At 41.6% G+C, this 26887-nt stretch overlaps 3 protein-coding genes and 1 pseudogene across 4 annotated transcripts; 1 reads left to right on the forward strand and 3 right to left on the reverse strand.

Annotated features, from left to right (window-relative positions):
- Positions 1–903: 903 nt before the first annotated feature.
- LOC104757771 (protein EPIDERMAL PATTERNING FACTOR 2) lies at positions 904–1976 on the reverse strand. Of its 2 annotated transcripts, none has more exons than XM_010480554.3 (3): positions 1717–1976; positions 1548–1612; positions 904–1305 (listed from the first exon to the last, which is right to left on the reverse strand). In XM_010480554.3, the coding sequence occupies exons 1-3, from the start codon at positions 1811–1813 to the stop codon at positions 1102–1104; spliced, it is 366 nt and encodes a 121-aa protein (XP_010478856.1). In that variant the 5' UTR covers positions 1814–1976; the 3' UTR covers positions 904–1101. The 2 variants fall into 2 exon arrangements, with proteins under 2 accessions (XP_010478856.1, XP_010478857.1); XM_010480555.3 differs by having other exon boundaries at positions 904–1302; positions 1717–1975.
- A 3211-nt stretch (positions 1977–5187) lies between these two features.
- On the forward strand, positions 5188–8518 carry LOC147923595 (uncharacterized). The gene is made up of 6 exons (XM_087495832.1): positions 5188–5444; positions 5666–5798; positions 5906–6009; positions 6243–6414; positions 6692–6832; positions 7129–8518. Exons 1-6 carry the CDS (start codon positions 5395–5397, stop codon positions 8320–8322), a joined length of 1794 nt encoding a protein of 597 aa, XP_087351958.1. The 5' UTR covers positions 5188–5394; the 3' UTR covers positions 8323–8518.
- On the reverse strand, positions 8506–12761 carry LOC104757770 (somatic embryogenesis receptor kinase 2). The gene is made up of 12 exons (XM_010480553.3): positions 12507–12761; positions 12103–12416; positions 11515–11647; positions 11358–11429; positions 10998–11141; positions 10759–10830; positions 10604–10675; positions 10228–10340; positions 9948–10079; positions 9516–9857; positions 9025–9419; positions 8506–8940 (listed from the first exon to the last, which is right to left on the reverse strand). Exons 2-12 carry the CDS (start codon positions 12200–12202, stop codon positions 8626–8628), a joined length of 1890 nt encoding a protein of 629 aa, XP_010478855.1. The 5' UTR covers positions 12203–12416; positions 12507–12761; the 3' UTR covers positions 8506–8625.
- Positions 12762–13303: 542 nt separating this feature from the next.
- On the reverse strand, positions 13304–18617 carry LOC147923596 (uncharacterized; annotated as a pseudogene).
- Between the last annotated feature and the right edge of the window lie 8270 nt (positions 18618–26887).

Here is a 26887-nt window from a genome sequence, read left to right on the forward strand (position 1 = left end):
GTATACTTGTGCACATATTTTTAAAAACAAATATATATTGTACACGTGTGTGAATACAATTATGAACTGATTTTATTGTTCGACTCGAGAATTTTTTAGTTGCGAGACCAAACACATTGTTAGGTTCGATTTCGTTTCCCGCCTTCCAATTTTAGGCAGTTTCATTATCTAAAATTATCATTTATTTTTTTCATGCCAAAAAGAGAAACAACAAATATCTTTTAAAGTTAATTAAAAAAAAAAAAAAATCAAACGTTTTGCGTAGGAAGATAGGATAACAACAGTATTTCAACTCGGATTTCTTAAAAGTGAAAAAATCAGAAATTCCAGATTAAGATGTTTTATGTTGACTTTTTAAAATATCTTGTGCCATTTCCACAGTCTCTAATACTATATGTAAAATAAAATTAACGTCATTAATTTGGGTCAATCATAAAATTTAAGAATCCTGCAAGTTGCATCCATTTATCTTCTTTCTTCGACTATTGACCATGTCTTTTTGGATATTCTTCAAGCTTTCTTTTTCAAAATTGGAATGCCAAATTTAAGTTTTTATTATCATTTCTGTGTTTAAAAAAGCTTAGTTTTAGTCAAATAACATAGCCTGGTCTTAACTTTAAAAGGTGAGGGTAAAACAATTTAAATACATACAAATAGGAAAATGGCAAAAAAATATTCTAATGTTTGATTTAAGCCTTTAACTATATAAATTTAGCATTCATTTGTGTTACATTAGATTAATGTAAAAATATATAAATTTCAAAATTGTTCATAGGATTAAAAAAAGTGTATACTCTTACATTGACTTCTGGTTCAACCGGTCTGATGGGACATCCGGACATACTAAAAAAAAAAAAGCCAACCGAAACATTTGACTTTGAGTTGTGACGGTTCTCAGGCATCTGATTCGAGCGTGTCATTCATACAACTCTCTTTTAGAAAGGCCTAAAAAGCCCAATATTAATAATAAAAGGGCCCATAGCTTTTTAATTTAATGTTCCCAACAAAATTGTACAATAAAAAAAGAGAGTTTTATTTTCGCCGCCAAAACTGATATTTTTTAATCACAGACGTCCAATAAAAAAATAGACGGCGGATATTTTAAGCTCTAGAAGGCACGTGATAGTATCTTCCTCGGCACGTGCATCTGTAGATGACGCTACACGATTCGGCGACGGAGCATTGGAAACTAATCATCACACGTTTACACGGCGAGCACGCACCACACGCGTATGAACAATCCGGTAAGCTTGATCCTGTTGGGTACATTTCCATTTCTACCCCTCCTTTTTTGCTTATTTCCTTCTTCACCACAAATAAATAAAAATACAAATAAATTCTTGTTTTTTTTTCTCTCACCACAAAAACAGAATAAATTCATAATTAAGTAAATGGAGGAAAAAAACAAAACACGGTTTGCTATTTAATTATTTATAAAATACAAAGGCGGTTGCTATGTTTAGAAAAAAGATGATTGTATGATACAAAAATATCTTTTTTTTTTTTTTTTTTTGGTAAAGTGCACCGAGGTGGTGGACCAAACCTACCTTGTGGTGAGTTTGAGCTTGCTCTATATCGGCGTTTTTCTTATCTCCGCCATTGACCGTAATTTCTACAAAAAAGCATATAGAATGTAAACTATATTAATATATATAAATCATAACCAAGTAAATAAAATGATTAAAAAAAAGAAAAAAAGAGATTGATGTGACGTACTTAGTGGCGGCGTGCGAATGGAGTTAACGATCAAAGAACACGCTGCGAAGACTAGGACGACGCAAAACATTAACGTGCGGAGAAACTTCTTTGCCATGTTTTATATTATTTGTTTTCTTTTAACAAGCAAAAACAGAAACTTTCTGGTTGAGACAGGGGTTTTAAAGAAGAAGTTCTAGAAGATGAGAGGAGAAGACAATGTAACTAGTACCGTATATGTTGTGTGTGAAGTATGATACAAAGGTGGAACAAGTGATATATATAGTTGAGGAAAAGATGACAAGAATTGGTATGTGTTTATGATAATAAATGATGAAAAGAGGTACACCTGTTTGAAGGGTCACATGATTCTCGTCGATTTTCTGATAAAAAATCATTATGATTTTATTCGTTTAGAGTTATCAATGAACAGGTTTCGCGCCCTATGAATAAATTTGAATATGTGAACTGTTCATATGTACACGTACGTACCAACAAAGCCTGAGAATTGAGATATGGTAGGGAAGGGCATTATGAACCAAAATTACCGTCGTACTTATCTTTTGGGATATAACGAACATCGTATTATACCATAAGTAATTAAGTATGCACAAAGCCACAAAGTGTTACCGTTTAAAACTTAAAAGACTAGGAAGCGGCCATAAGTATTCTGTATTCACATAAGTGAAAAAATGTCTTGGTAACTCATAAAGTTTTTCATGTGTAAATTAGTGGGTAATGAAGATCCCATAATTTCATAATCATATTATAAACCAAGGATGAGCAATGTATGATTTACACATGCAGGCATTAATTGTAGGTGTTAATTAGTTAGTGGTATGTATGTATGATGTATAGAGAGAGAAGTTTTATACGTATAGATAAGGTATAAATTTATAAGGCGTGCGTGGGACCAAAAAAGGAGTAACGAATGGAATAGTAACAATAGTTAATAATTGCAGTCATAAGGTTCACAATATGAGAGAGGGCAGAGAACTACAGAAGCAGCCAAAAAAGTGTTCAGACATCTTGAAAATAACCTGTCGCAGCAAACGTGAACCTTGCCCTTGGTTTTAATGACCTTTTCCCAAAAGCACTAAAGAATGAGTTTGTTAACATAATTTTCAATTCGTTTTTGGTAACATATACTTTCGATCAGTTTTTCAGTTAGGTTCAATAAATTCGTTGATTAATGCGTGCTTTGGTCTAGAAAGCATTTTAACGTGTTTCCAAAGTCAAGTCTTTGGTTAATTAGGATGTTTTTATTTATCATCTTCAAAGACTTTATGTTACTTTGTATGGGTTGTAAACTTGATGTATTTGTAATATATAAAAATAATAATCTATTAGCGGATGCGTTTTATCAGCGAACTCTCGTAACTAATACACTCCCTCAAGCTAAGTCTTTAGTTTCAAAGTATCTGATTAGGAAGATAAAGATTTGACAAAGACATTTTCTTGAGCAAAACTATGGAAATAATATGAATGAAAAAGCTAATTTAATCTATATTAACATTTTTGAAGTATATTTTGGTTTATGCCCTTTAAGTTTTACTTATTTAATTTTTACTTATTTAATGTTTTTTTACAATATTAACCCCTAAAACAATTCCATAAATAACATTGCAAAGAAACTCAAATACTAAATTTTTTTAAATTGACCAACATTTGTTACATTTATTGTCATAAAATCTTAACAACATCTATACATTCCGATTTTTCCAAAAACAACTCTTCCCATTAAAGTTTTAACCCATTAAATCTCCAAAACTATTTTTATGGATGCTATAATCTCTCAAATTTAAATGATATACAAGAGATTTTCCATAACAAAAGTTTACAATCTCCATAATTATATTAACATTAATAAATTTCCTAAACCGAAAATCCAATTATAAAATGTCACATTAAATATGTTGAAAACCCCATATAATTTGGTTTATTTTTGTGAAGTGACCTTAGTACAGTGGCATGAGGTAAGTCCATTTGTAGAAGGCACATCACACCAGGGATCGAGTTCTGCTTCCTACGAATGTAGGAATTTGGCTAATGGGCCGGTCAGTTGTGGCCCAATGGTTGACAAAAAAAATTGGTTTATTTTTTATTTTTTGAGGAATTACCAAAAAAATTAAAATTATATTAATTATCATAAACTATATATATTGACATGGAAAAATTATAAACTATAGAAATATGCTAATTTGGTAAAACAATTAACATAATTAAACTTGATAAAAAAAACTTATTTTGATTAATTTTTTTTTTACGCAAAAACTTATTTTGATTTGGTGAGACGAGTTGGCATTAATCACATACAGAGAGTTAAGTGGAATTGTTTTTTTTTTAAACACTTTTAGATGTGTACCAGGAGATAAATGTATTACTAGACTATACATATATCAAACGAGTTAAAACCTTGAAAACACTACAGAAATCCTATACTTTAAATATTTATATCAAATACCTGTAAAATTTTATATTTTTTAAATTAATAAAACAATATTAAAATAACAAATAAATATAATATAAATTTTTAATTTTTAAAATCCCGCGGGTTAAATCCTAGTATGTTAGCATATTTGATTACTAGTATATACATGAAGAGTTGATATTAACAATCACTTTCAATGTGTTTTGTATGCTCATGGAACACTTACTTCATAACAAGATGAAAAACAGATTCGTTATCCCATAAAAGCTTTGGCGGATAACTTACCGTAATATGTGAGTTCTTAAGTAACTGATGCAACCATATCATCTAACAAGTAGCATGAGCCAAGCTTTGATACTCTCCTTCAAAACACCTCCGACTAACAACAACTTGCTTCTTCGACCAAGAAATAAATGAATTATCAAGATATATGCATAAACATGTAACTGATCTTCTAGTAGCTTTGCAAACCATCAAGTCAGCATCATCAAATCCATTCAAACACAAATTATGTATATGCATAGAACATTAGACCTTTACCAGAATTAGCTTTAATGTACATTTACACTTTACTTGCAAGTTGAAGGTGAAGGCCTAATAAAGCAGAAAAAACTGGCTTAATTGGTGGACTGAAAATGTTATATATATGGCATGATGATTGGGAGATAAAACAGTCTACCACTAAGTTCTCAGTAGGAAAGTAAGATTAGTTAATGGAGTTCCCATATCTTTAGTAATATGAATATTAGGATCCATTGGTATGGAACTAGACTACAACCTAAAAGACATGCATCCTTATGTTCATACTTTCTACAGTCCAAAACTCTAAAAGACCTGCATTTTTTACCAAAAAAAAAAAAAAAAAAAACTTCTTTATAATCTTAACATCCTCGACGTACAAGGTTTAGTTTAGTCTTTATCGCATTGACCAATCTATGTAACAAAAGACTAATGCAGGTCTAACGGAGATCCAGTACGTAGCGTATAGGCCCATATAATCAAAAACCCGTTTTCCACCGACGTGGTTTAGTTGATTAAACCAACTTCACTTTAATAAACTTGATTGACTGGTTGTAAATCACTCAAAACGTACCGTTTTAACTTCCAAACTTTTTTTTTTTTCCTGAACAAGGAAAAAAGAAAAGAAAAAAAAAATCCTTCGTTGAGAAGCAAATTAAAACAAAAAAAAAAAAAAAAATTGTAATATTCTTCTTCTTCTTATCTGTGTTCCCAGGTCTTTGCGATCGATCTTCAGTGATCAATCGATCATGTCGATGCTAGATTCCTTCTTCAATAAGGGTTTCAAAGCTGCAAAATGGTATTTATCTCTGATTTCAATCAATCATCTCTTCTGATTTTGCCTAAAATTATCAATCTCAGAAACTAAGAAGAAGACGATTTCTCTGTTTGTTTGTAAAAATTGGATGAGTTTGTTGTATTCCCAATTCTTCTTATGATGTAAGCTCTGATTCAATCATGTGTTGTGTTTTTTTTTTTTTTTTTTTTTTTTTTTTTTTTTTTTTTTTTAATATTACACAGCAAAACCTTGCTCAAGTTGACGATCCCTAGGATTAAGCTAATCAGGAATAGAAGAGAAGCTCAGATTAAGCAAATGCGTCGTGAGATTGCTAAGCTTCTTGAGACTGGTCAAGAAGCTACTGCTCGTATTCGGGTTTGCTTTTTTTATTTTATTTATTATTATTCATGGACTCGTTATTAGTTTAAATGGGTTTTATGTGAACATTGTCTATTGGTCTGACTCTTTGGTTTCTCTACTAGGTTGAGCATATTATAAGGGAAGAGAAGATGATGGCTGCTCAAGAGATCCTTGAGCTTTTCTGTGAACTCATTGCTGTTCGTCTTCCCATTATTGAGGCACAAAGGTTCTAACTTTTTTTTGAAAATCTTTGGTCTGCCCATTGATGTTGTTCAGTTTGTTTTTTCGTATTCACTTTAAAGTCTTCCTTGTCTTGCATTCGTTAGTTTCTTTTTAGATGATAGTTTGGAATTTGATTGGAATACATGCAAAGATTATGTCTTTTGTTTTGTTTCGAAGTTTTCTGTTCAATCATTGTTGCTGCGCTTCTGAATCCTTCCTTTTTTGATAATCTGTTAGGGAATGTCCTCTAGATCTAAAAGAAGCAATATCAAGTATATGTTTTGCTGCCCCGAGGTGCTCTGACCTGACAGAGCTGCAGCAGGTCCAGATACTGTTTGTATCCAAGTATGGAAAGGAATTTGTTGCCGCTGCATCTGAGCTCAAGCCGGATTCCGGTGTCAATCGTAAGGTAAATCAGTGTTCATTTGTGCTGTTAATTGCTAATATGAGGCTATCATGTAGAAAGTCAGCACAGGTTGATGTATGATGCTGAAAGTAATGTATATGAATCCTTAACTTAGTATCTGTAAATCCTTAGAATTACATTGTCCATTTCTAGACCTAGTTTTAACTAGTATTCTTTATCTATCTTGCATACGGAATCACTTACATCCATTGCGTGGTTCAGTCTAGTAGAAACAATATATTTGTTCATGTTTTCATATCTTCCCAAATCAATTTTACAGTTGGTGGAGTTGCTCTCTGTGCGTGCACCTTCCCCAGAAACTAAACTGAAACTTCTCAAGGAAATTGCTGAAGAACATGAACTTGATTGGGACCCTGCTTCCACAGAAACCGATCTCTTCAAATCGCATGAAGATCTCCTTGTCAGTACTTCTCTCTTCGTTTTTCCTTTCTATCTCTTCTCTACATATAATGTGTTTAATTGCTTTAAATTTGTGTTTGCATCAACCCAGTATTTATTGTTAGGCATTGAATCTGCATTTCAATGTATCTAATTGTTTCTCGGAACTCACATTTCAATTGTTTTGGTCTGCATAAAAATGATCCCCCCAAAGATCTTTTTTCCCTTGTTGGACCTCTGTGTCCAGATATCCTTGGCCTTGAGTTTCTTTTCGTCACAGTCTCTCTGTTTATCCTAAATTGTCATATTTCTTTTCAGGATGGACCAAAACAATTTGGTGGGGGATCTAAGCTTCCACTACCGGATGAACAAATTGAAGGGACACATTTGACATCCGTTTCAGCGCCAAAAGAGAAATCTGATTCTGACTCAGAGTATGATATATTGGACTTTCCCGAGGTTCCAAATGTCGTGCTGCGGCCAACTCCTGGTGCTACCCCTGTAAATGCACCGGATGCACCGAAATCTGCTAGTTATGAACATACCTCTCACAACTTGCCCTTTGATTCAGAGAATGCAGGAGCCGAAAAACCGGCTTCGAAAAGGGATGAACATCCTGCAAAAGCTAGCAGAACTACCGTGGAAGGCCAACAATCTTCACCCATTGTGATGGAATCTTTCGAAAGGAAAAATATTTCTCCACCTTCTCCACCATCCGTTGATGTAGTGGAGCCCTTCCCTACAAAAGAGAGTGGTACATCGAGGGATACTATAAGGAAAATATCCGATGGAGACTTGCAGGATGTCCTAACGGCTGCTCAAGCTGCTGCTGACTCAGCAGAACGTGCAGCAGCATCTGCCCGTTCAGCTGCAAGTCTTGCACAACTCAGAATCTCTGAGCTAACCAAGAAGAATTCTGATCAGTATCCAGAAAGTCCGTCAGAGAACCCTTTCCATGCTACCTCAATTGAAAACCCACATTTTGATCATCAGCATTCGCATTCTTCGGCCAGCAGTAGCGGAGATCTTACAGAGTTTCAGAGAGCAGAAACTCCATCACTTTTCAACTCTGGGCAGAGCAACCACCAGCCGCAGAGACTCCCTTCAGTGGGAGAACCGCAGTTTGATCATCAGAACTCAGCATTCAGCAGCTACGATGATCTTACGCCACAGAGACTCCATTCAATGGAAAAACCGCATTTTGATCATCAGAACTCATCAGTCAGCAGCTATGGTGATCGTACGCCACAGAGATTTCCTTCAATGGAAAAACCGCAGTTTGATCATCAGAACTCATCAGTCAGCAGCTATGGTGATCTTACAGAGTTCCAAAGGCCAGAGTCTTCATTACTTGACAGACTCAACCCTGACCAGGACCACCAGCAAATGAGACTGCCTTCCATGGAAGATGACCCCTATTACTCATACCCGAATCTGTTCTCATCGCAGAATCCTGATCGCTCATCTGGTTCTCATTCATTGTCAGACAATACAAGACCTGCCCATGATTAACTCTTACATGTTATAATGCAAGCTTGGTGTTTTTCAGTGTGTCTGCCTGTGCTGTTCCTTCTCTTGCGGAACAAAGAACTCAAAACGTTTTTTGAACAGCCTTTTCTTCCTCTTTATTCAGTGGAAGACATATGTAATGTATAGAACTTGGTGTGCGTGATTTTGTTAAATTAAAGGCCTTGGTTTGCTCAAGAAATGACTGAGACTACATTTTTTTTCTTCAACCAAAGAATACAAAGAAGTGATTTTTCTTAAATTTTCTCTATTCTTTAATCGTTTCTGTTAGGCAAATTACAATTTCTTTTATCTCGGACCAGACAACTCAACAGCATGAAGATTATCCGTAGAATCAAGGATCCAATCAGAAGTGGGATGAGAAGACAGCTCCACTTCTTGCCTGAGAACTTCTACTTTCTGCCATTCATCCCATTTCTCAGCCAAACCGTCACCTTCAAGCATTCGAACAACCTCAGACATCTTAGGTCGTTCCATAGGTGAGCTCTGTGTGCAGAGAAGAGCCACTTGTATGAGCTGTTCAACTTCTGCTTCTGTGTAGTTCCTCTGCAGATCAGGATCCACAAGCATCTCCAGTTTCTTCTCCTTCAAAAGCCCTTTCACCTGAGAAGATCATCAAAAACAGAGAAATTAGCTTTGAGAGTAGACAGAGATACCCAAATATGTGCTGAAAGACCTGTGCTATACCCAATCTAGGAGCATAACGTCATCGTCATTCGCCAGTCTTGCAAGATCAAAAGCTCTCTGACCTGTAATCAGTTCCAAAAGCATGATCCCGTAGCCAAAAACATCAGTTTTCTCTGAAGATTTTCCAGTTGAGAGATACTCAGGAGCAATGTGTCCAATAGTCCCACGCACAGCTGTTGTCACATGTGTATCTTTATAATCCATAAGCCTAGCCAACCCGAAATCGCCTACCACCGCCTCAAAATCTTCGTCCAACAGTATATTAGCAGCTTTCACATCACGGTGAATAATTTTGGGGTCGCAATGATCATGAAGATAAGACAAACCCCTCGCTGATCCTAGTGCGATTTGCTGTCTTATTGGCCAGGCTAGTGGCAACTGTGATGGTGGACGTTCTGCAATCATTTCAAGAAAGCTCACTCGATTGCATGGAGATATCATACATTATTGTGGAAATCTTATGGAAAAAACAGTCAAGATTCAAAGGTTACCTCTCAAACAGGAAGCAACACTTCCATTAGCCATGTAAGGGTAAACAAGCAATCTCTCGGTAGGGGTCATACAGAAACCGCGTAGTCTGAGGAGATTTCTGTGAACAGCCATGCTTATCATCTCCACTTCTGTCTGAAACTGGAGCTCACCACCTGGGGTGCGCTCTTCTTTAAGCCGTTTTACTGCCACAAGTGTTCCATCAGCAAGACGGCCTTTGTAGACTTTTCCAAACCCACCTCGACCCAAGATGTTCTTGTTGCTGAAGCTATCCGTCGCTACTTGCAGTTCTCGTAGTGAGAACCGCTTCAGCTGCCCCAAGTGAACCTCAGGGTCCTCCTCGGCTGCATCACAGAACCGAAAAATAAAGTCTTACTTACTAAACTAATTCTAAAAGGAAACAAAGCTTGGTAATGAAAAACTCATTGACTAACCAGGAACATCAAAAAAGAATTCTTGAGGTTTTCTTCTGCGCCACCAAGCAAAAGCTAAAGCAGGGGCAGCAAATAGCAAAGCAGCACCAGCAGCAACTCCTCCTGCAATGGCTCCAGTAGCACTATATCCACCTTTAACAGAAGTTTAAGCAACAAAATAGTCAACAACCAAAGACCTAGGCTACCAGAGAAATTAACCTATTTCCAATCAAAATCCAATATGTTTCCAAGAATGAGTGAATTTAAAGATCTAACTTTACTGTCTGCTTCATCTCATTACCTGGTGTAGGAATTGTGGGAGGTGGTATAAAAGGTGGAGGAGGAGAAAATGGGGGAGATCCAGGACAGGGACGGCTAGTAACAGGGCCGCATAAACCCAAGTTATTAGCAAAACTGCGCAGAAGAACACAAATTGTGAGGTCAACTGCTAATTATTTTTATATCCACCAATACAAGTAACAAAATGTATGTATGTATGTATGCCTATTGATAAAATATGGTTAAGATGATTAAAGGAATCTTTGGTTCAGACTTTAAATATAATAGCCTCTTGTGTTTGATCCTAGCTTTATTCTAGTATGCAGAACACAATGAATTAGAGAAATCTATAGCCTCAGTTCCCATAATGCGAGTGATTAATGTTTAATAGTTCAAACCTGATGGGAGTGAAAAGCGAGAAGGACCCATTATCAGGAACGGATCCTGATAATTGGTTGTTCGACAGATCCCTGCGTTTGCAAGATAATAAGGAAAACTCAGAGGATCCATTAAGAGTGGAAGTTCAAAAGAGCATTGAATTAGTGATACTTACAAAACTTGAAGAGTCGTGATATTAGTCAATGACAAGGGAATTGGTCCGGTAAGACTGTTATTGTTAAGCCGGCTATCCTTGCAACAAAAACTCATACCACATTACCACCTTCCCATTCAGAGTTCAATCAAACAAGTTACGAATATGTTGTACTCGAGATTTTATCCTAAATAAACTTCTAATATAGCAAGACATTTGGCCAGTGCATGATGAGGAAGAGAAGACTAAGATGTACTTACAGAAAGCGCAGCTTGAAGAGGTTTCCCAGAGAATCTGGAATGGGACCAATGAAGCTGTTCAAGTAAAGATCCAAGCTTACTAAGTTGGTCAGATTCCCAAGATCACTTGGAACCGGACCGGTTATGTTATTACTATAAAGCTCCCTGCAATTAAGAGTATCACATCCTCAGAAGAAACTTAACAATCTAATGACAAATGCATATTTACATAAATAAGTCGTAACTAAAGTGACAAAAACAAATTGCCCGTAAACAGCATTTGGCTACCATGTGTGAGAAATTACAATTCCCTGAGCAAAAATAGTGACGCAGAGTCAATTTTATAAATTCAATTTTTTTGATATAAAAGCAAAAACTTACAAGTACTGCAAGTTCTTGAGCTGACCAAGCTGGGGAACCAATTGACCAGACAGGTCTGCATTCCCAAGATCGCTGAAGAAGCAACAACAAACAAGATTAAAATAAGCTAAAAAGAACACTGGTTGGGTTAAATGCACACAGAGAGAGAGATACTCACACTCTTATAACACTGTTATCGTTGTTGCACGTTACATGAAACCAAGTACAAGGGTTAACAAGTGTAGGATCCCAGCTTTGCAAGACATTGTTTGGATCAACTAAATTAGCTCTCAAACTGTGCAGTGCATCACCTGTTAACATACAAAGCAAAAGCCTAAGCCTTTTCCCAAAGAGGAAAATCTTACCAAACAAACCAACCATAGTATATTTGCTTTTAGACAAGCATACTCTAATTTCTGGTGAATTTGCATATGCATTTAGTACCCTTGACACTAGCATTTAATATTTCTTCAGTTCAAGTTCTTCAAGTGACATAGACACAGTTCCCAAAACTATACCGTTGATTTATCTGTCCTGATTTCTTCAGTTCAAGTTCTTCAATTGCAGAGCTACAAATTATTCGTTTGATATAGTAAAAATGCATTGTAAATTGTGAAGAACTCTTTTAAAGATTTAAACTTTCAAACAGAATCAGATGCTGAAAAGTCCTTTTTTGAGAACAGCGACAGTGGCAGATGAATATATCTATTCTTAAAGTGCTTAGATAGATAAAATAATAAATAAAGATAAGAGAATAGTAGTAAACCTTCCATGTTAGAAGAGGTAAGCCATAACGGATTAAACAGAAGAAGCAGTGAGATGAAGCAGACAAGACCAAAAGCTTCAAACTTTATTATTCTTCCCATTTTCCAGAAAAGCAAAATTGCTCTTCTCAGATCCAAGTAAGACCCATAAAAAAAAACCCTAACTTCTCCAAATCAAACACAAACCATGAACTCTCCAAATAGCAGAGCTTTCAGATAAAGAGAGAGAGAGAGAGAAGTTACACTTGATGGTAGTATTACTCTCATTAATGACAACCGAGAAAAATGCCAAAGGGGAAAACACAAGTGGTAACAGCTACAACAGAAGTGAAAAAGGTGTGAGATTTTTTTTTTTTGGGTTTGTAGAAAAAAAAATAAAAAAGAATTAAAGGGAAAAAAACAAAACTTTTTCAAATCTTTCCGTTGCTTTTCACTTTGAGAGCAAAAAGGTTTGGACTTTCTTCTCATTCTTAATGAATGAGTTTTTGAGTTATGTGGTTGTTTGTCTTTCAACGCAGCCGTCTCTCTCTCTAAAGCCTACTCTACACGAACAAAGTGATGGGCTCTCAATTTTTAGCCTACCCTCTCTCTGTCTTTTAAGTAAACAAGTGGAGAGAGAGGAAGAGAGAAAGAACAAAACAACCCCCTTTGAAATGTAAGCACAATCACATTTTTTTTGGTTTTAGTTTTATTTTTCTTTGTCAGCTTGTAAATTATTATCACAACTTTGGGAACAAATTTTTTTTTTTGAAAAAAAGCTTTCTATTAATTGCAAAAAAGAGAAGATAAAAATTATACAAAAGCCCAGTCCGGCTTTAGTTAGTTCTATAAGGCCGAAGCCCAGCAACAATAGAAACACAATGTAAAAGATTTTAGAGTGAAGATAGGTAGTCTAGGTTAAACCAGTCATAGGCGATTGAATAGTAAGCGATCCTGTAGAAGAAATCGATCATAGAGATGAGAACCAAAGTTGAAGCATCTGTGAAGAAACAGACGGATTTATCTCCCTAAATGATTTGATCCGATTCCTCATGGTAGAGTCTATGAGTTTGAGAGTGAAGTCAACCAATCTGAAGCTTTGCCGAGAAAGAGAGTGTTTCTCTCGGTCCATAGAGTATATAAGGAGCATTGCCAAGCCATCAAGCACAATCGTTGACGTTCCTTCGGTCCTTGCAAAGAGCTCATTTGTCCCAAGGTTGTATCCTAGTTCCGGCATGGTTGAAGAGTACATCGAGCGGCTATTCGGTTCCAGACTGACCAAGAGTAGTCACAACTGAAGAACAAATGGTCGCGGCTTTCTGCGTGAGAGTTGTATAGAAGACATCGAGGGTCTGTTTGGCGCCCCCATCCAAGAATCCGATCTCTAGTAGGGCATCGATTCAAGGTTAGTAACCAAGTTAAGAAGTTGTGCCTAGGTATCCCTCCTTTGTTCCAGACTGCTCGTCGCCAAGGCACTAAATCAGACTGGTTACAGAGGTAATCATAAACCCGGCGAGTTGAGTATTTCTGATAAATATTGCCTTCCATTTCCCATTCATAGTGATCTTCTTCTTCGGATAGTTGTAATGTAGTTAAGTAAGTATGAAGATATACCTAGTTTGCAGATCTGGGGTTTGGAAGAAGCCAATGGCCATGGTTATAGATTTGATCGAGTGTAGCTTGAGCACGGATACCCAGTCGTACAGGAGATAAGAAGGTTGAGAGGTTTCCAAAAGGCGACAGTTGTCCGACCAAAACCTACAGGTAGTACCATTGCCCACTCAAAGTTTTATCCAGTTGTAGGCCAAATCTTTTACCTTGAGGAGCTTGTTTGCTAAACAAGAGTAGTTTGGTCACTTTTTCATTTTCCAGAAGCTGCTCAGTGATCCACGCAAGAAGTATAGCCTATACCAAGCCACCCAAACCGACCCTGATCGAAAGAAGAGTAACCAAATAAGTTTCAAGACACATGCCGTATTCCAGGTACCCAAGTCTATTATCCCTAGTTCTCCTTGTTCCTTCGTTTTTGTTATTGTGTCCCAAGAGACCCTTGCTGTATGAGGCCCCTCCAGATGACCTTTCCACAAGAATGCACTACACATGGAGTTAATCTTCAGGGTGCAAGCTTTTGGGAGTAGGAAAGTTGAGCACCAAAAGTTAGAAATCCCTACTATTACTGTATTTATTAGCAGCGGGCGACCTGCAAAGGATAAGGATTTTGAGCACCAGTTGTTAATTTTTCCTTTTACTTATTGTAGTAATGGCTCACATTTCTGAAGTGTAAGTTTTTTCGTGCAGAGAGGTACACCAAGGTAACGAACAGGTAGAGTGCCATGAGAAAGACCCGTTGCAGAGCTAATTGAGTTAATTTCTTCCTCGGCTAAGCCACCACCATAGAAAGAGGACTTTTGAAGACTGATAGCAAGACCCGATCTCTCCTCAAACTCTTTCAGAACCTCCAGAACTTTTTGGACCGAGGAAACAGATCCATCAACAAAGATAAGGAGATCATCAGCGAAACAAAGGTAGGTAAGCTTAGCAGTGTCACAGTTATGATGATAGCGGAACTTCCCATCCTCTGCAGCTTTATTCAACATTAGGGAGAGATTGTTCATAACTATGACAAATAGGTATGACGAAAGGGGGTCTTCTTGCATTAATCCTCTTCTTCCCTTAAAGTAACCTTGCACTGTTCCATTGTAACCAATTGTGAAATTTGTTGTGCAGATACAAGCTTGGAGCCATCTAAGATATTGGTTTGGGATCTCTAGTGCCTGTAAACAAGTGAAAAGAAACTCCCAGGAAAGTGTGTCAAAAGCTTTTGCAATATCCACCTTGATTATTATTCTTTTCAGACCTTAGATTTTATGATAACCATTGACTATTTCAGCAGCGAGGACCGTATTCTCCAAAAGAAGTCGATCCTTAACAAAAGCCGTTAGATTTGAAAGAATTAGCGAAGGTAGTATCGGCTTAATCTTTGAGACAAGAAGCTTGGAGACGACTTTGTAGAGTGTATCCAGGCAAGAGATAGGCCAGTCCCTTATTGATGAAGCACCTGGTTTTTTTGGAATCAACACCAGGATAGTGGCGTTAGTGGATGAGGGAAGAAAAGAGGAGTGAAAAAACTGGGTGATTGAGGAGATGACTTCTGGTCCTAGTATGCTCCATGCTGCCTTGTAAAAGTCTGACGTGTAACCATCGGGTCATGGCGCCTTATTTGGATTCAACTTATGCATCACCCTAGTGATCTCAATGGATGAGGGAACCGCGAGCATAAGTTGCGAATGATGACTAGAGGTTCTAAAAGGATTTAAAGCCTATAACCAATCGAGTGAAGACCGTATGGAGCTTCGCGGTAGATTTTCTGGTCCTAGTATGGACTTGAAATGACCAATTGCATGGGTGCTCATTCCCTCAGAGTCTAATAGTAGTTCGCCAGAGTCTAACAGGAAGGATCATATGGTGTTATAGTTAGCCCTAGACTGGCACATCTTATGGAAGTATGAAGTATTTAAATCACCCTCTTTTAACCAGTTCACCCTTGATTTTTGTCTGAAACAACTCTCTTCAATGGCTCTCAAAAATTTTCATTTGGTGTGTAGGTCTTGCTCTTGCTGAAAGGTTGATGGGGAAGGATGCTGCAGAGCCTGTACCTGGACATCCATTAACAAATGGTTAGTTTCACTCACTCTCTCTTGTATCTTTGAAAAATTCTCTCTATTTATGTGTTTCAAGTCTCTCTTAATGGTCTTTTGCTTCCAACAAAAATCTGACAGGTTAAAAGCAAAGCTTCCGGCCTGAGTCCAAGCTTTCTCTACAAGATGGTGAAAGCTAGGGTGTTTGGTGAGGTAGTTGAAGAATTTAAATGGCTTAGTTCCAGCTTTAGGGAGTTGGTATGCAAGGTCAACAAGGCAAGGAGTATGGTCAGAAGGCAAAGGTGGGAGGTAGGTAGCGGTACCATTGAGGAAGTAGGTTAGCCAGTGGTCATTACCAGTACCCGATCAAGCTATTTCGCAACCAGAGAAGTAGGCAGATTGTTTGTCTAAGTATAAAAGGGTCCTTGAAACCTTAAATCGAAGAGCTCTAACCGAGAGAGGCAATCACTGAATTCCGTCATTTGAGGCGTTAAATAGTTCACATTTGGGGAGGAGTGCTCTTCAAAATGAACAATTTGATTGAAGTCACCACCAACCAACCATGGACAAGTGTGGAAGGAGAATAAACTATGGATCTGTAGGAGCTCTACCCAAAGCTCTAAGATCTCTTCTCTTACATTTGAAGCATATACCACTGTGAACAGAAACTGAATTTTGTTTGCAATGTTCACTTCACAGGTGAGGGTTTGCTTCGACTGGTTCATCACTCTGATAGTAGCAGGATCCTTACAAATTACAATGATTCGCCCATCATCATCAGATAAATAATTAGAGGTAAACTTCCAACCCGTACATGCTTTTGCCATTATCTGGTTCAGGGTACGATCTTTGACATGTGTTTCCAATATTGCACCAAAAAGTGGCTTGTTGCTATTAAGCCAATTACTTAGGGGCTGAAGCTTATCCGGATCATTTAAACCTCGAATATTCCAAAAAAAGTGTCTTGTATTCATTATTAATGAGAAGGAGGTGCTTCCTCCAAGGAAGGAGAACAGCTAGGTCCTATAGTGACACTTTGAGAAGCAGGAAGGAGAGGGGGGGGGGGGGGTAAGGAACAATTGGTTTCAACAAAAAGGGGGGGGGGTAGTGAAGAGATGGCTGGGATCGGGATCGTTTTAGTGATGTTGGGAAAGTTTTTTCTGGAGATTGGGGGTAGGGATACGGCAGGCCTGAAGTTGTGATAGCTGCAGGGAGACTGAGAATATATGGTCCAGAGGGGGCGATAGACTGGGTAATGGTGGGAGATCCAGCACTTAAGTTTGGCAGGTTATGGGGAAGTGGTTTTTGGGGGAGAGTAGACAAAGATGTTTGATGTTGGGAGTGTAAGTTTTTTGGGGCTTGTTTCGAAGTTAGGTGGAAAGGAGGGGTACGATTAGGAGGAAATGTGGAAAGGATGGAGAATGGGTTTGTATGGGTAAGATAAGTGATAGGGGCAGTGAGGTTTGCCGGGTTAGTAATTGGTTTGATAAGGGTAATTGGTTTGACAACTACCTTCGGAGCTGGTGCAACATCTTGTGCAACAGTGCAGTCATCCTTGGTAGAAGAGGTAGAGACTTGCGAGGAAGTTGATGCAAGAGTAGATGACTTATCCTTTTCTTTGTAAACTGCCTTAACTGACGCCATGTTGTTTTTCTTGCGAGGTGGAACCACTTTAGGCGTCTGTTCTTGTGCTGGAGGGAGAAGGAGACAGTTCCTGGCAACATATCCAAGTTCTTTACAATGAGAACAAGTTGGAGGAAGCCAAGGATACTCAACTGCAATTTCAACAATTTGCCCATTATCTCTAGTATTCTCTAGTGAAGAGATGGCTGGGATCGGGATCGTTTTAGTGATGTTGGGAAAGTTTTTTCTGGAGATTGGGGGTAGGGATACGGCAGGCCTGAAGGTGTGATAGCTGCAGGGAGACTGAGAATATATGGTCCAGAGGGGGCGATAGACTGGGTAATGGTGGGAGATCTAGCACTTAAGTTTGGCAGGTTATGGGGAAGTGGTTTTTGGGGGAGAGTAGACAAAGATGTTTGATGTTGGGAGTGTAAGTTTTTTGGGGCCTGTTTCGAAGTTAGGTGGAAAGGAGGGGTACGATTAGGAGGAAATGTGGAAAGGATGGAGAATGGGTTTGTATGGGTAAGATAAGTGATAGGGGCAGTGAGGTTTGCCGGGTTAGTAATTGGTTTGATAAGGGTAATTGGTTTGACAACTACCTTCGGAGCTGGTGCAACATCTTGTGCAACAGTGCAGTCATCCTTGGTAGAAGAGGTAGAGACTTGCGAGGAAGTTGATGCAAGAGTAGATGACTTATCCTTTTCTTTGTAAACTGCCTTAACTGACGCCATGTTGTTTTTCTTGCGAGGTGGAACCACTTTAGGCGTCTGTTCTTGTGCTGGAGGGAGAAGGAGACAGTTCCTGGCAACATATCCAAGTTCTTTACAATGAGAACAAGTTGGAGGAAGCCAAGGATACTCAACTGCAATTTCAACAATTTGCCCATTATCTCTAGTATACTCCACTACATTCGGGAGAGGTTTGGTAAGGTCAACCACCACTTTAGCATGAGACACCTTCAGGCTTACAATATTAAGAGTATAATCATCTGTTTCCTTCGGTTCCTCCACTAAACCATATATTAAACTGATCCCTTCAGTCGTTCGTAGATCCAGAGGTATATCAAGCATATGGATCCATATGGGGATGGAGTCCAATGCAGGAGATTCAGAGGAGTATGTCGATGCCCAAGGTATAGTGTGAAACATTGAATCTCGTACATACCAGATGCATTTCTCTAGCACTTTCTGCCGAATAAACTCATTAGGGATCCTGACTAGCATTGAACTACTTTGATAGTTCATATGGATCTCTAAACGTTGACCTTTTCCCCACATATGATTCAGGACACTCTGGACTTGATGATATTGGGGGGGGGGGGGGGGCTACCTTTGAAAAAACATATGATGGAATCTTTATGGAGCTCAGCCCCACGTTCAAAAACTTGATCAGGGATATGTATTCGCGGGCGACCAGTGACAGTGACAGGGGTGAGTCTCTATAGAGACCTATCCACCGTTTTTGGAATTTTTCAACTAAAGTTTTACCTGCAGCAGCTTGAGCTTGAAAGGTTTGTGATTGATTAAGTGGAACTTTTTGTTGGGACAGAGGTAAGACTGGAGCAGAAGTAGGATGTCCAGTGATGGTTTGGGTAACAGCAGCTGTAACACCCGCAAACCAATTTTTGGTATTTTGGTAAGGGTGTCGATCGACACCCTCTAGTGAGGCATCGATCGACACCAGTTGTGGCCGGTTTGGTCGGTTCAATTTTAATTGTCCGGTTTGGGGAGTTGGTTTAGGGAAACCCTAGCTCGGGTTTTTTAAGAGGGGAGCTCGAGTTTTTCTCCTCTCTTGGCCGCTTTTGTCAAAAACAGAGAGAAAAGAAGTGTTCTTGAGATTGTGAGTGAGATTGTGAGATTTCTTGGCTGTTCTTGAGAGATTGGAGGCTGGGAAGGTGCTAGAAGCTTGCTAGGAGTGAGGGATTCGTCCTTATTGGTCAGAAACTTCCTGCAAAGAGGTGAGTGCATGACCATGGCTTATCTAAGCTAAGATCTCTAGATTCTATGTGATTTGGTGCTTATGTGGTTGTTTCTTTGAGTTCTCTATGTTATTTCGTTGCTGTCTGGGCTGGGTTTGGCTTCTGGGAGTGCAAGGAGCGGATTGGAGAAGCTTGGAGGTGAGATTCGGAGTTTCTGATCGAGGGGAAATCGCTGCTCGGCATCGGTGTCGGTCGACACCAGTTGGGATGTCGGTCGACACCAACGCGAGGACGGCTCGGGACTTTAGCGAGCGTCGAACGATGCCATGTGGAGGTGTCGGTCGATGCAAACTAGGGTTTCCGGGAGTGTCGGGCAGGGTGTCGGTCGACACCAGTTTGGTGTCGGTCGACACCAGATGTTCAGTATCGATCGACACCATCTGGTGTCGGTCGACACCCCTTGTTCAGTTACGATGGACGTCGCATGCTTTGTATAATGCCTGGTTTGTTTTATTGGTTGTTGTTTGTGGCATGTAGAGATCTTATTGCTTGTGTGTATAGCCCAGTAGATGGGAGGATTGCCTCACTGAGTGTTTATCAAATACTCATGCATCTCAATTTGTGTTTGTGGTGCAGGTAAAGGCAAAGTGTGATCGTGGAATCAAGGCAATGAAGAGGAGGATGTTCTAGGGACTCGATTGGATGTTGTCTGGCATTGCTAGGTTGCTAGAGTTGGGTCATTAGAAACATTGCTAGGTTGCTGGTTCCTTGTTTCTTGTTGTTTGGATTGATTATTGTTGATGATTATGGTTATTGGTTTTTATTGGAGTATTATTGGATATTATGTTGGTATTGTTATTTCCGCTGATGTTTGTGATTGTGGTTAGGTGGCTAGTGGGTATGGGACCACTAGTTGTAGTTCTATTTATTATATTATTATTTAAAAAAAAAAAGGGGTCGGTCGTTTCATTTTGGTATCAGAGCCCTTACGGTTCTAGGTTTGGGTTCACTAGGTTTCTGTTGTAGATGTTTGGGATTGCATGTCTTGATTGATTATGTGAGTTAGTCAATTGTGTGTGGCATGGAGTCCTAGAACATCCTTTTCGAGCCGAGTGTGTGATTCCACGGTGAGTTTACGTTTCTGTGTTATATTAGAAATTGTTTGCTTAGCCGTCTGTTCATGGTAGTGCAGATGGTTAGAGAGGATGCTGTGACTGGTCGAGGTCGTGGACGCGGACGTGGTCGCGGACGTGGTCGTGGTAGGGGCAGAGCCCCAGTGGTTAGTGAGACCGAAGACCAGAGCGTGACAGCTGAGGGTGTTGGCGAGTCACAGGATGTTCCAGGGGATTCCGTGAGTGTGGCAGGAGGGGGCGGTGTTGATGCTCCAGTGGCCGGTGATGCTAGGGTCCCGGGTGTGGGAGTCCCAGCGGGTGGAGTCCTTGGTACTGATGTTGTGGCTATGCTAGCACAGTTGTTGGAGCGGTTACCACCTGTGGTGCCGGCTCAGGCTCAGGTAGTGCCACCAGTGGTGGCGGAGGAGCGGCAGTCAGTGGCTGCGGATGTGGGAGTTCATGCTCGTTATCTCAGCATGTTGTCAGAGATGGGTAAGTTACGTACCGAGCAGTTTTCGGGAGGTGTGGATCCTACTGCTGCGGATGCGTGGAGGACGAGGGTGGAACGCAACTTCCATACCTTGAGATGTCCTGAGGAGTTCTGGGTGGACATAGGGGTCTACTTTTTGACTGGAGATGCTGAGTTGTGGTGGAGATCTGTGGCTGCTAGGAGAGTGCAGCGGGAGATGACTTGGGCTGACTTCGTTTTGGAGTTCAACCGCAAGTATTTTCCGAGAGAGGCATTGGATCGGTTGGAGGTGCAGTTCCTTCAGTTGTCTCAGGGGACACGGTCAGTGCGGGAGCTGGACTTGGAGTTCAGTCGACTTCTGTGTTATGGGGGTCGAGCTATGGAGCCTGAGGAGGCTCAGGTTAGGAGGTTTATGAGAGCTCTACGTGATGAGTTGAGAGTTCACTGTAGAGGGAGGTATTATGCTACGCGTGCAGAGTTGGTGGAGACTGCAACAGAGATTGAGGAGGATATCCGGGCACAGTCAGTGCCGGTTGCACCAGCAGTTCAGCCTAGTAAGGCTCAGCAGCAGGGTGGTTCTAGCAGGGGCGGTAGGCATGCTCAGGGAACCAAGAGGAAGTGGGAGGCTACGCAGAAGCCGAGTGGTGCGGGTTGCTTCGGGTGTGGGAGCAAGGATCACAGGGTTGCTAGTTGTCCCAAGAGGAGTGTTCCGACTACGGGGCCTCGGGTATGTTATCACTGTAGGGAGACAGGGCACATTAGGCCTTTTTGTCCCAAGCTACAGCCGGCAGCAGTGGCAGCGTTGCAGCAGGTGCAGCTTGGAGGCCAGCAGGTGGCACGGATTGAGCAGGCGCCACGTGTTTATTCGACAGTAGAGACTGGTGGAACCAGTGCCGGGGCGATCACAGATATAATTTCTGGTACTTAATCTTTGTGAATTTTTGTAGGGTCAGATTTTATGTTCCTGTGATAAATTGTTAGGTTCTCAACACATGAGGTTTGTGTAGGGACCTTGTTGGTGGGCGGGTTTAAGTCCCACGTTATGTTTGATTCTGGAGCTTCGCATAGCTTCATTACTCCAGAGTGTGCGGAGTGTGCGGGGATCAGCGGGGATCCTGGTGAGCGTGCAGGAGTTGTCAGAGTTGCGGGAGGCGAGTTCCTGAGAGTGATTGGTCGAGCTAGAGGAATTGATATTCAGATCGCAGGAGAGTCGTGGCCAGCAGATTTGCTTATCAGTCCAGTGGAGCTGTATGATATTATTCTCGGGATGGATTGGTTGCATCGGCATATGGTGCACTTGGATTGCTATCGGGGTAGAGTGGAGTTTGAGCGTCCAGGAGGGAAGTTGGTTTTTCAGGGTATTAGACCGACTTCGGGGAGTCTCGTGATCTCAGCCATTCAGGCTGGGAAGATGATCGAGAAGGGCCGTGAGGCTTATCTGGTTACTATATCTATGCCAGAGTCAGTGGGGAATTCTACGGTTAGCGGTATTCCAGTAGTGGAAGAGTTTGAGGATGTGTTTCAGACTTTGCAGGGATTACCACCATCTCGGTCGGATCCTTTTACCATTGAACTGGAACCGGGGACGACACCGTTATCCAAGGCTCCTTACAGAATGGCTCCAGCAGAGATGGCAGAGCTGAAGAAGCAGCTAGAAGATTTGTTGAGTAAGGGATTCATCCGTCCTAGTGTATCACCGTGGGGAGCGCCGGTGTTGTTTGTGAAGAAGAAGGATGGGAGTTTCAGGTTGTGTATTGACTATCGGGGTTTGAACCGGGTCACTGTGAAGAACAAGTATCCTCTTCCTAGGATCGATGAGTTGTTGGATCAGTTGAGGGGTGCTACTTGGTTCTCCAAGGTAGATCTGGCGTCGGGTTATCATCAGATACCGATAGATGAGGCAGATGTGAGGAAGACTGCTTTCAGGACGAGATATGGGCACTATGAGTTTGTGGTGATGCCTTTTGGATTGACTAACGCGCCAGCAGCGTTTATGAGATTGATGAACAGTGTGTTTCAGGAGTTTCTGGATGTATCTGTCATCATTTTCATCGACGATATCCTGGTTTATTCCAAGAGTCCTGAAGAGCATGCAGTGCATTTGAGGGCGGTTATGGAGAAGCTGCGGGAGCAGAAGTTGTTTGCCAAGTTGAGCAAGTGTAGTTTCTGGCAGCGTGAGATGGGCTTTCTGGGTCACATTGTTTCTGCAGAGGGGGTTTCTGTAGATCCAGAGAAGATTCAGGCTATCAGAGATTGGCCTAGACCGCAGAATGCCACAGAGATCAGAAGTTTTCTTGGGTTGGCAGGTTATTACAGGAGATTTGTGCAGGAGTTTGCAAGCAGAGCACGTCCTATGACTAAGTTGACAGGGAAGGATGTTCCTTTTGTCTGGTCAGAAGAGTGTGAGGAAGGCTTTGCAAGCCTGAAGGAGATGTTGACTACTGCGCCAGTGTTGGCTTTGCCTGAGCAGGGAGAACCCTATGTGGTTTATACAGATGCATCTAGAGTTGGTTTGGGTTGTGTTCTGATGCAGCATGGGAAGGTAATTGCCTATGCTTCGCGGCAGTTGCGGGTGCATGAAGGCAACTATCCTACTCATGATTTGGAGATGGGTGCTGTAGTTTTTGCCCTGAAGATTTGGAGATCTTATCTTTATGATGCAAAGGTGCAGGTGTTCACAGATCATAAGAGCCTGAAGTATATATTCACTCAGCCTGAGTTGAATTTGAGGCAGAGGCGAAGGATGGAGCTTGTGGCGGATTATGATTTGGAGATAGCCTATCATCCTGGTAAGGCTAACACGGTTGCAGATGCTCTGAGTCGGAAGAGGGTAGCTTCGGCTCAGGAGCAGGAGATGGAGTCACTGGTAGGGGAGATCAGTGCTTTGAGCTTGTGTGCTGTTTCACAGGAACCGTTGGGTTTGGAAGCAGTAGATAGAGCAGATCTTCTGAGTAGGGTGCGGTTGGCTCAGGAGAAGGATTTGGGGCTGGTAAATGCCTCTAAGGATGTGGATTCAGAGTATCAGGTCTCAGATAATGGTACTATCTTGGTGCACGGTCGTGTGTGTGTGGCCAAGGATGAGGAGTTGAGACAGGAGATTCTGAGAGAGGCTCATGCGAGCAAGTTATCCATTCATCCAGGAGCGACCAAGATGTACCGTGACCTCAAGAGGTACTATCATTGGGTCGGGATGAAGAAGGATGTGGCTAGTTGGGTTTCGAGGTGTGATGTGTGTCAGCTAGTGAAGGTTGAGCATCAGGTTCCTGGCGGGTTACTGAAGAGTTTACCCATTCCTGAGTGGAAGTGGGATATGATCACCATGGATTTTGTGGTGGGTTTGCCAGTGTCACGGACCTTTGATGCTATTTGGGTCATTGTGGACCGGTTGACTAAGTCAACACATTTTCTGGCCATTAAGAAGACTGATGGAGCAGCGGTCTTGGCTAAGAAGTATGTGAGGGAGATTGTCAGGTTGCATGGGGTGCCAGCGAGCATTGTGTCTGATAGGGATTCTAAGTTCACTTCGGTGTTCTGGAAGGCATTTCAGGCAGAGATGGGCACTAAGGTGCATATGAGTACAGCTTATCATCCCCAGACAGATGGACAGTCTGAGAGGACGATCTAGACGCTGGAGGATTTGCTGAGGATGTGTGTGTTGGATTGGGGTGGCCATTGGGCAGATCACCTGAACCTGGTAGAGTTTGCTTACAACAACAGTTACCAGGGGAGTATCAAGATGGCTCCTTATGAGGCTTTGTATGGGAGACCATGTCGTACACCATTATGCTGGACTCAGGTGGGGGAGAGGAGCATGTTTGGTGCTAGTTTTGTTCAGGAGACCTCAGAGAAGATTCGGGTTCTCAAGCTGAACATGAAGGAGGCTCAGGATAGGCAGAGGAGTTATGCCGATAAGAGGAGAAGAGATCTTGAGTTTCAGGTAGGAGACAGAGTGTACCTCAAGATGGCCATGTTGCGGGGTCCGAACAGGTCATTGTCAGAGACTAAGTTGAGTCCGAGGTATATGGGTCCATTCAGAGTGATTGAGCGGGTTGGACCAGTGGCATATAGATTGGAGTTACCTGAGGTGATGCGTGCATTCCATAAGGTTTTCCATGTGTCTATGTTGCGGAAGTGTCTCCGTGAAGGAGAGGAGGTGTTGGCTAAGATTCCTGAGGATCTTCAGCCTAACATGACTCTGGAGGCGAGACCAGTGAGGGTTCTCGAGAGGAGGATCAAGGAACTTCGGAAGAAGAAGATTCCTTTGATGAGAGTCCTGTGGGACTGTGATGGTGTTGAGGAGCAGACTTGGGAGCCTGAGGCAAGGATGAAGGCAAGGTTCAAGAAGTGGTATGAGAAGCAAGCCGCGACTTGAGCTTGTTTAGCCTGGTCCCATCTGTAATCCGTGGCTGGAGCGGGAATGGAGTATTCCAGCCCATCTCTCTTGTTACTCGGTCGCTTGGGGTGGTTGGTTGTGCGACTCAGTAACAAGATGAGGTGGTGTTTGGGGTACAAAGTTTCCGTGAGGCGGGGTTGTGAAGAGAAGTTTCCAAAAATGGAAAGTGCTAAATATGGAAAGTTTTACGGAAGTTAGAATTTGTCCATTTTAGCAGTGGGAAGCCTCGGAGGGGCTTTGTGGCCTTTGTGGCGGACTTTCGAGTCAGGGTGCATGTGTGTGGCGGTCTTTTTAGACAGTGTGTGTGGCCTTAGTGGCGGGCTTTTAGCCAATTGTGTGGCCTTTGTGGCGGGCTTTTAGCCAATTGTTGGCCTTTGTGGCGGGCTGTTTAGCCAGAGTGTCTTTGTGACGGTCCTTCGGGACAGATGGTCTTTGTGACGGTCCTTCGGGACAGATGGTCTTTGTGACGGTCCTTCGGGACAGATGGTCTTTGTGACGGTCCTTCGGGACAGATGGTCTTTGTGACGGTCCTTCGGGACAGACGGTCTTTGTGACGGTCCTTCGGGACAGATGGTCTTTGTGACGGTCCTTCGGGACGAGTGGCCTTGGTGGCGGTCCTCTTTAGGACATTTGTTTTGGCCTTGGTGGCGGTCCTCGTTAGGACATTTTGATGGCCTTTGTGGCGGCCCTTGTGGCGTGTGTATGATCCTTGTGTGGTCATGAGGTATCCCGGTGAGGGGATATGTGGTTGGTAGGACATTGAGATGTCTCTACGCGAGCCACGGGAAGGAAACCTGGGTAGGGATAGGACTCAGACGTGTTCAGAATCGTTTGCTCGCGACTCTTGGGGGACTTAGGTTCTCCTAGTACTGCTATATTCAGAGACTTTGTGGCTCGGGAGTATGGTTGGTATATCGACTTCGGATGACGATCCGGGGGCGCGCTGTAGGGTGGCAACCCGAGAGACGAGTTTGGGCTTTTCCTTATATATTATGGCATGCGGGCTTAGGCCTGATGAGGAGCCAACATTGGCATGCAGACTTAGGTCTGATGATGAGCCGATGAAACTCAAGGTCTAGGCCTATGAGTAAAGGAAAGTCCAAAAAGTCAAGAGCAAATGACGCCTGGAGCGTGAGTCTATCGCCTAGAGGTGACCTTTTGTAGATCAGTCGGAGGAGTGCGGGCCGTGGAGACGGTTGCACGGGAGTCCTTGACTGATGGTTGTGTGAGATTCGAGGACGAATCTAGTTTGGTGGGGGAGAATTGTAACACCCGCAAACCAATTTTTGGTATTTTGGTAAGGGTGTCGATCGACACCCTCTAGTGAGGCATCGATCGACACCAGTTGTGGCCGGTTTGGTCGGTTCAATTTTAATTGTCCGGTTTGGGGAGTTGGTTTAGGGAAACCCTAGCTCGGGTTTTTAAGAGGGGAGCTCGAGTTTTTCTCCTCTCTTGGCCGCTTTTGTCAAAAACAGAGAGAAAAGAAGTGTTCTTGAGATTGTGAGTGAGATTGTGAGATTTCTTGGCTGTTCTTGAGAGATTGGAGGCTGGGAAGGTGCTAGAAGCTTGCTAGGAGTGAGGGATTCGTCCTTATTGGTCAGAAACTTCCTGCAAAGAGGTGAGTGCATGACCATGGCTTATCTAAGCTAAGATCT

Source organism: Camelina sativa, chromosome 17 (genome assembly GCF_030686135.1).
Source record: "Camelina sativa cultivar CO46 ecotype springtype chromosome 17, ASM3068613v1".
NCBI classification, from domain to species: Eukaryota; Viridiplantae; Streptophyta; class Magnoliopsida; order Brassicales; family Brassicaceae; genus Camelina; species Camelina sativa.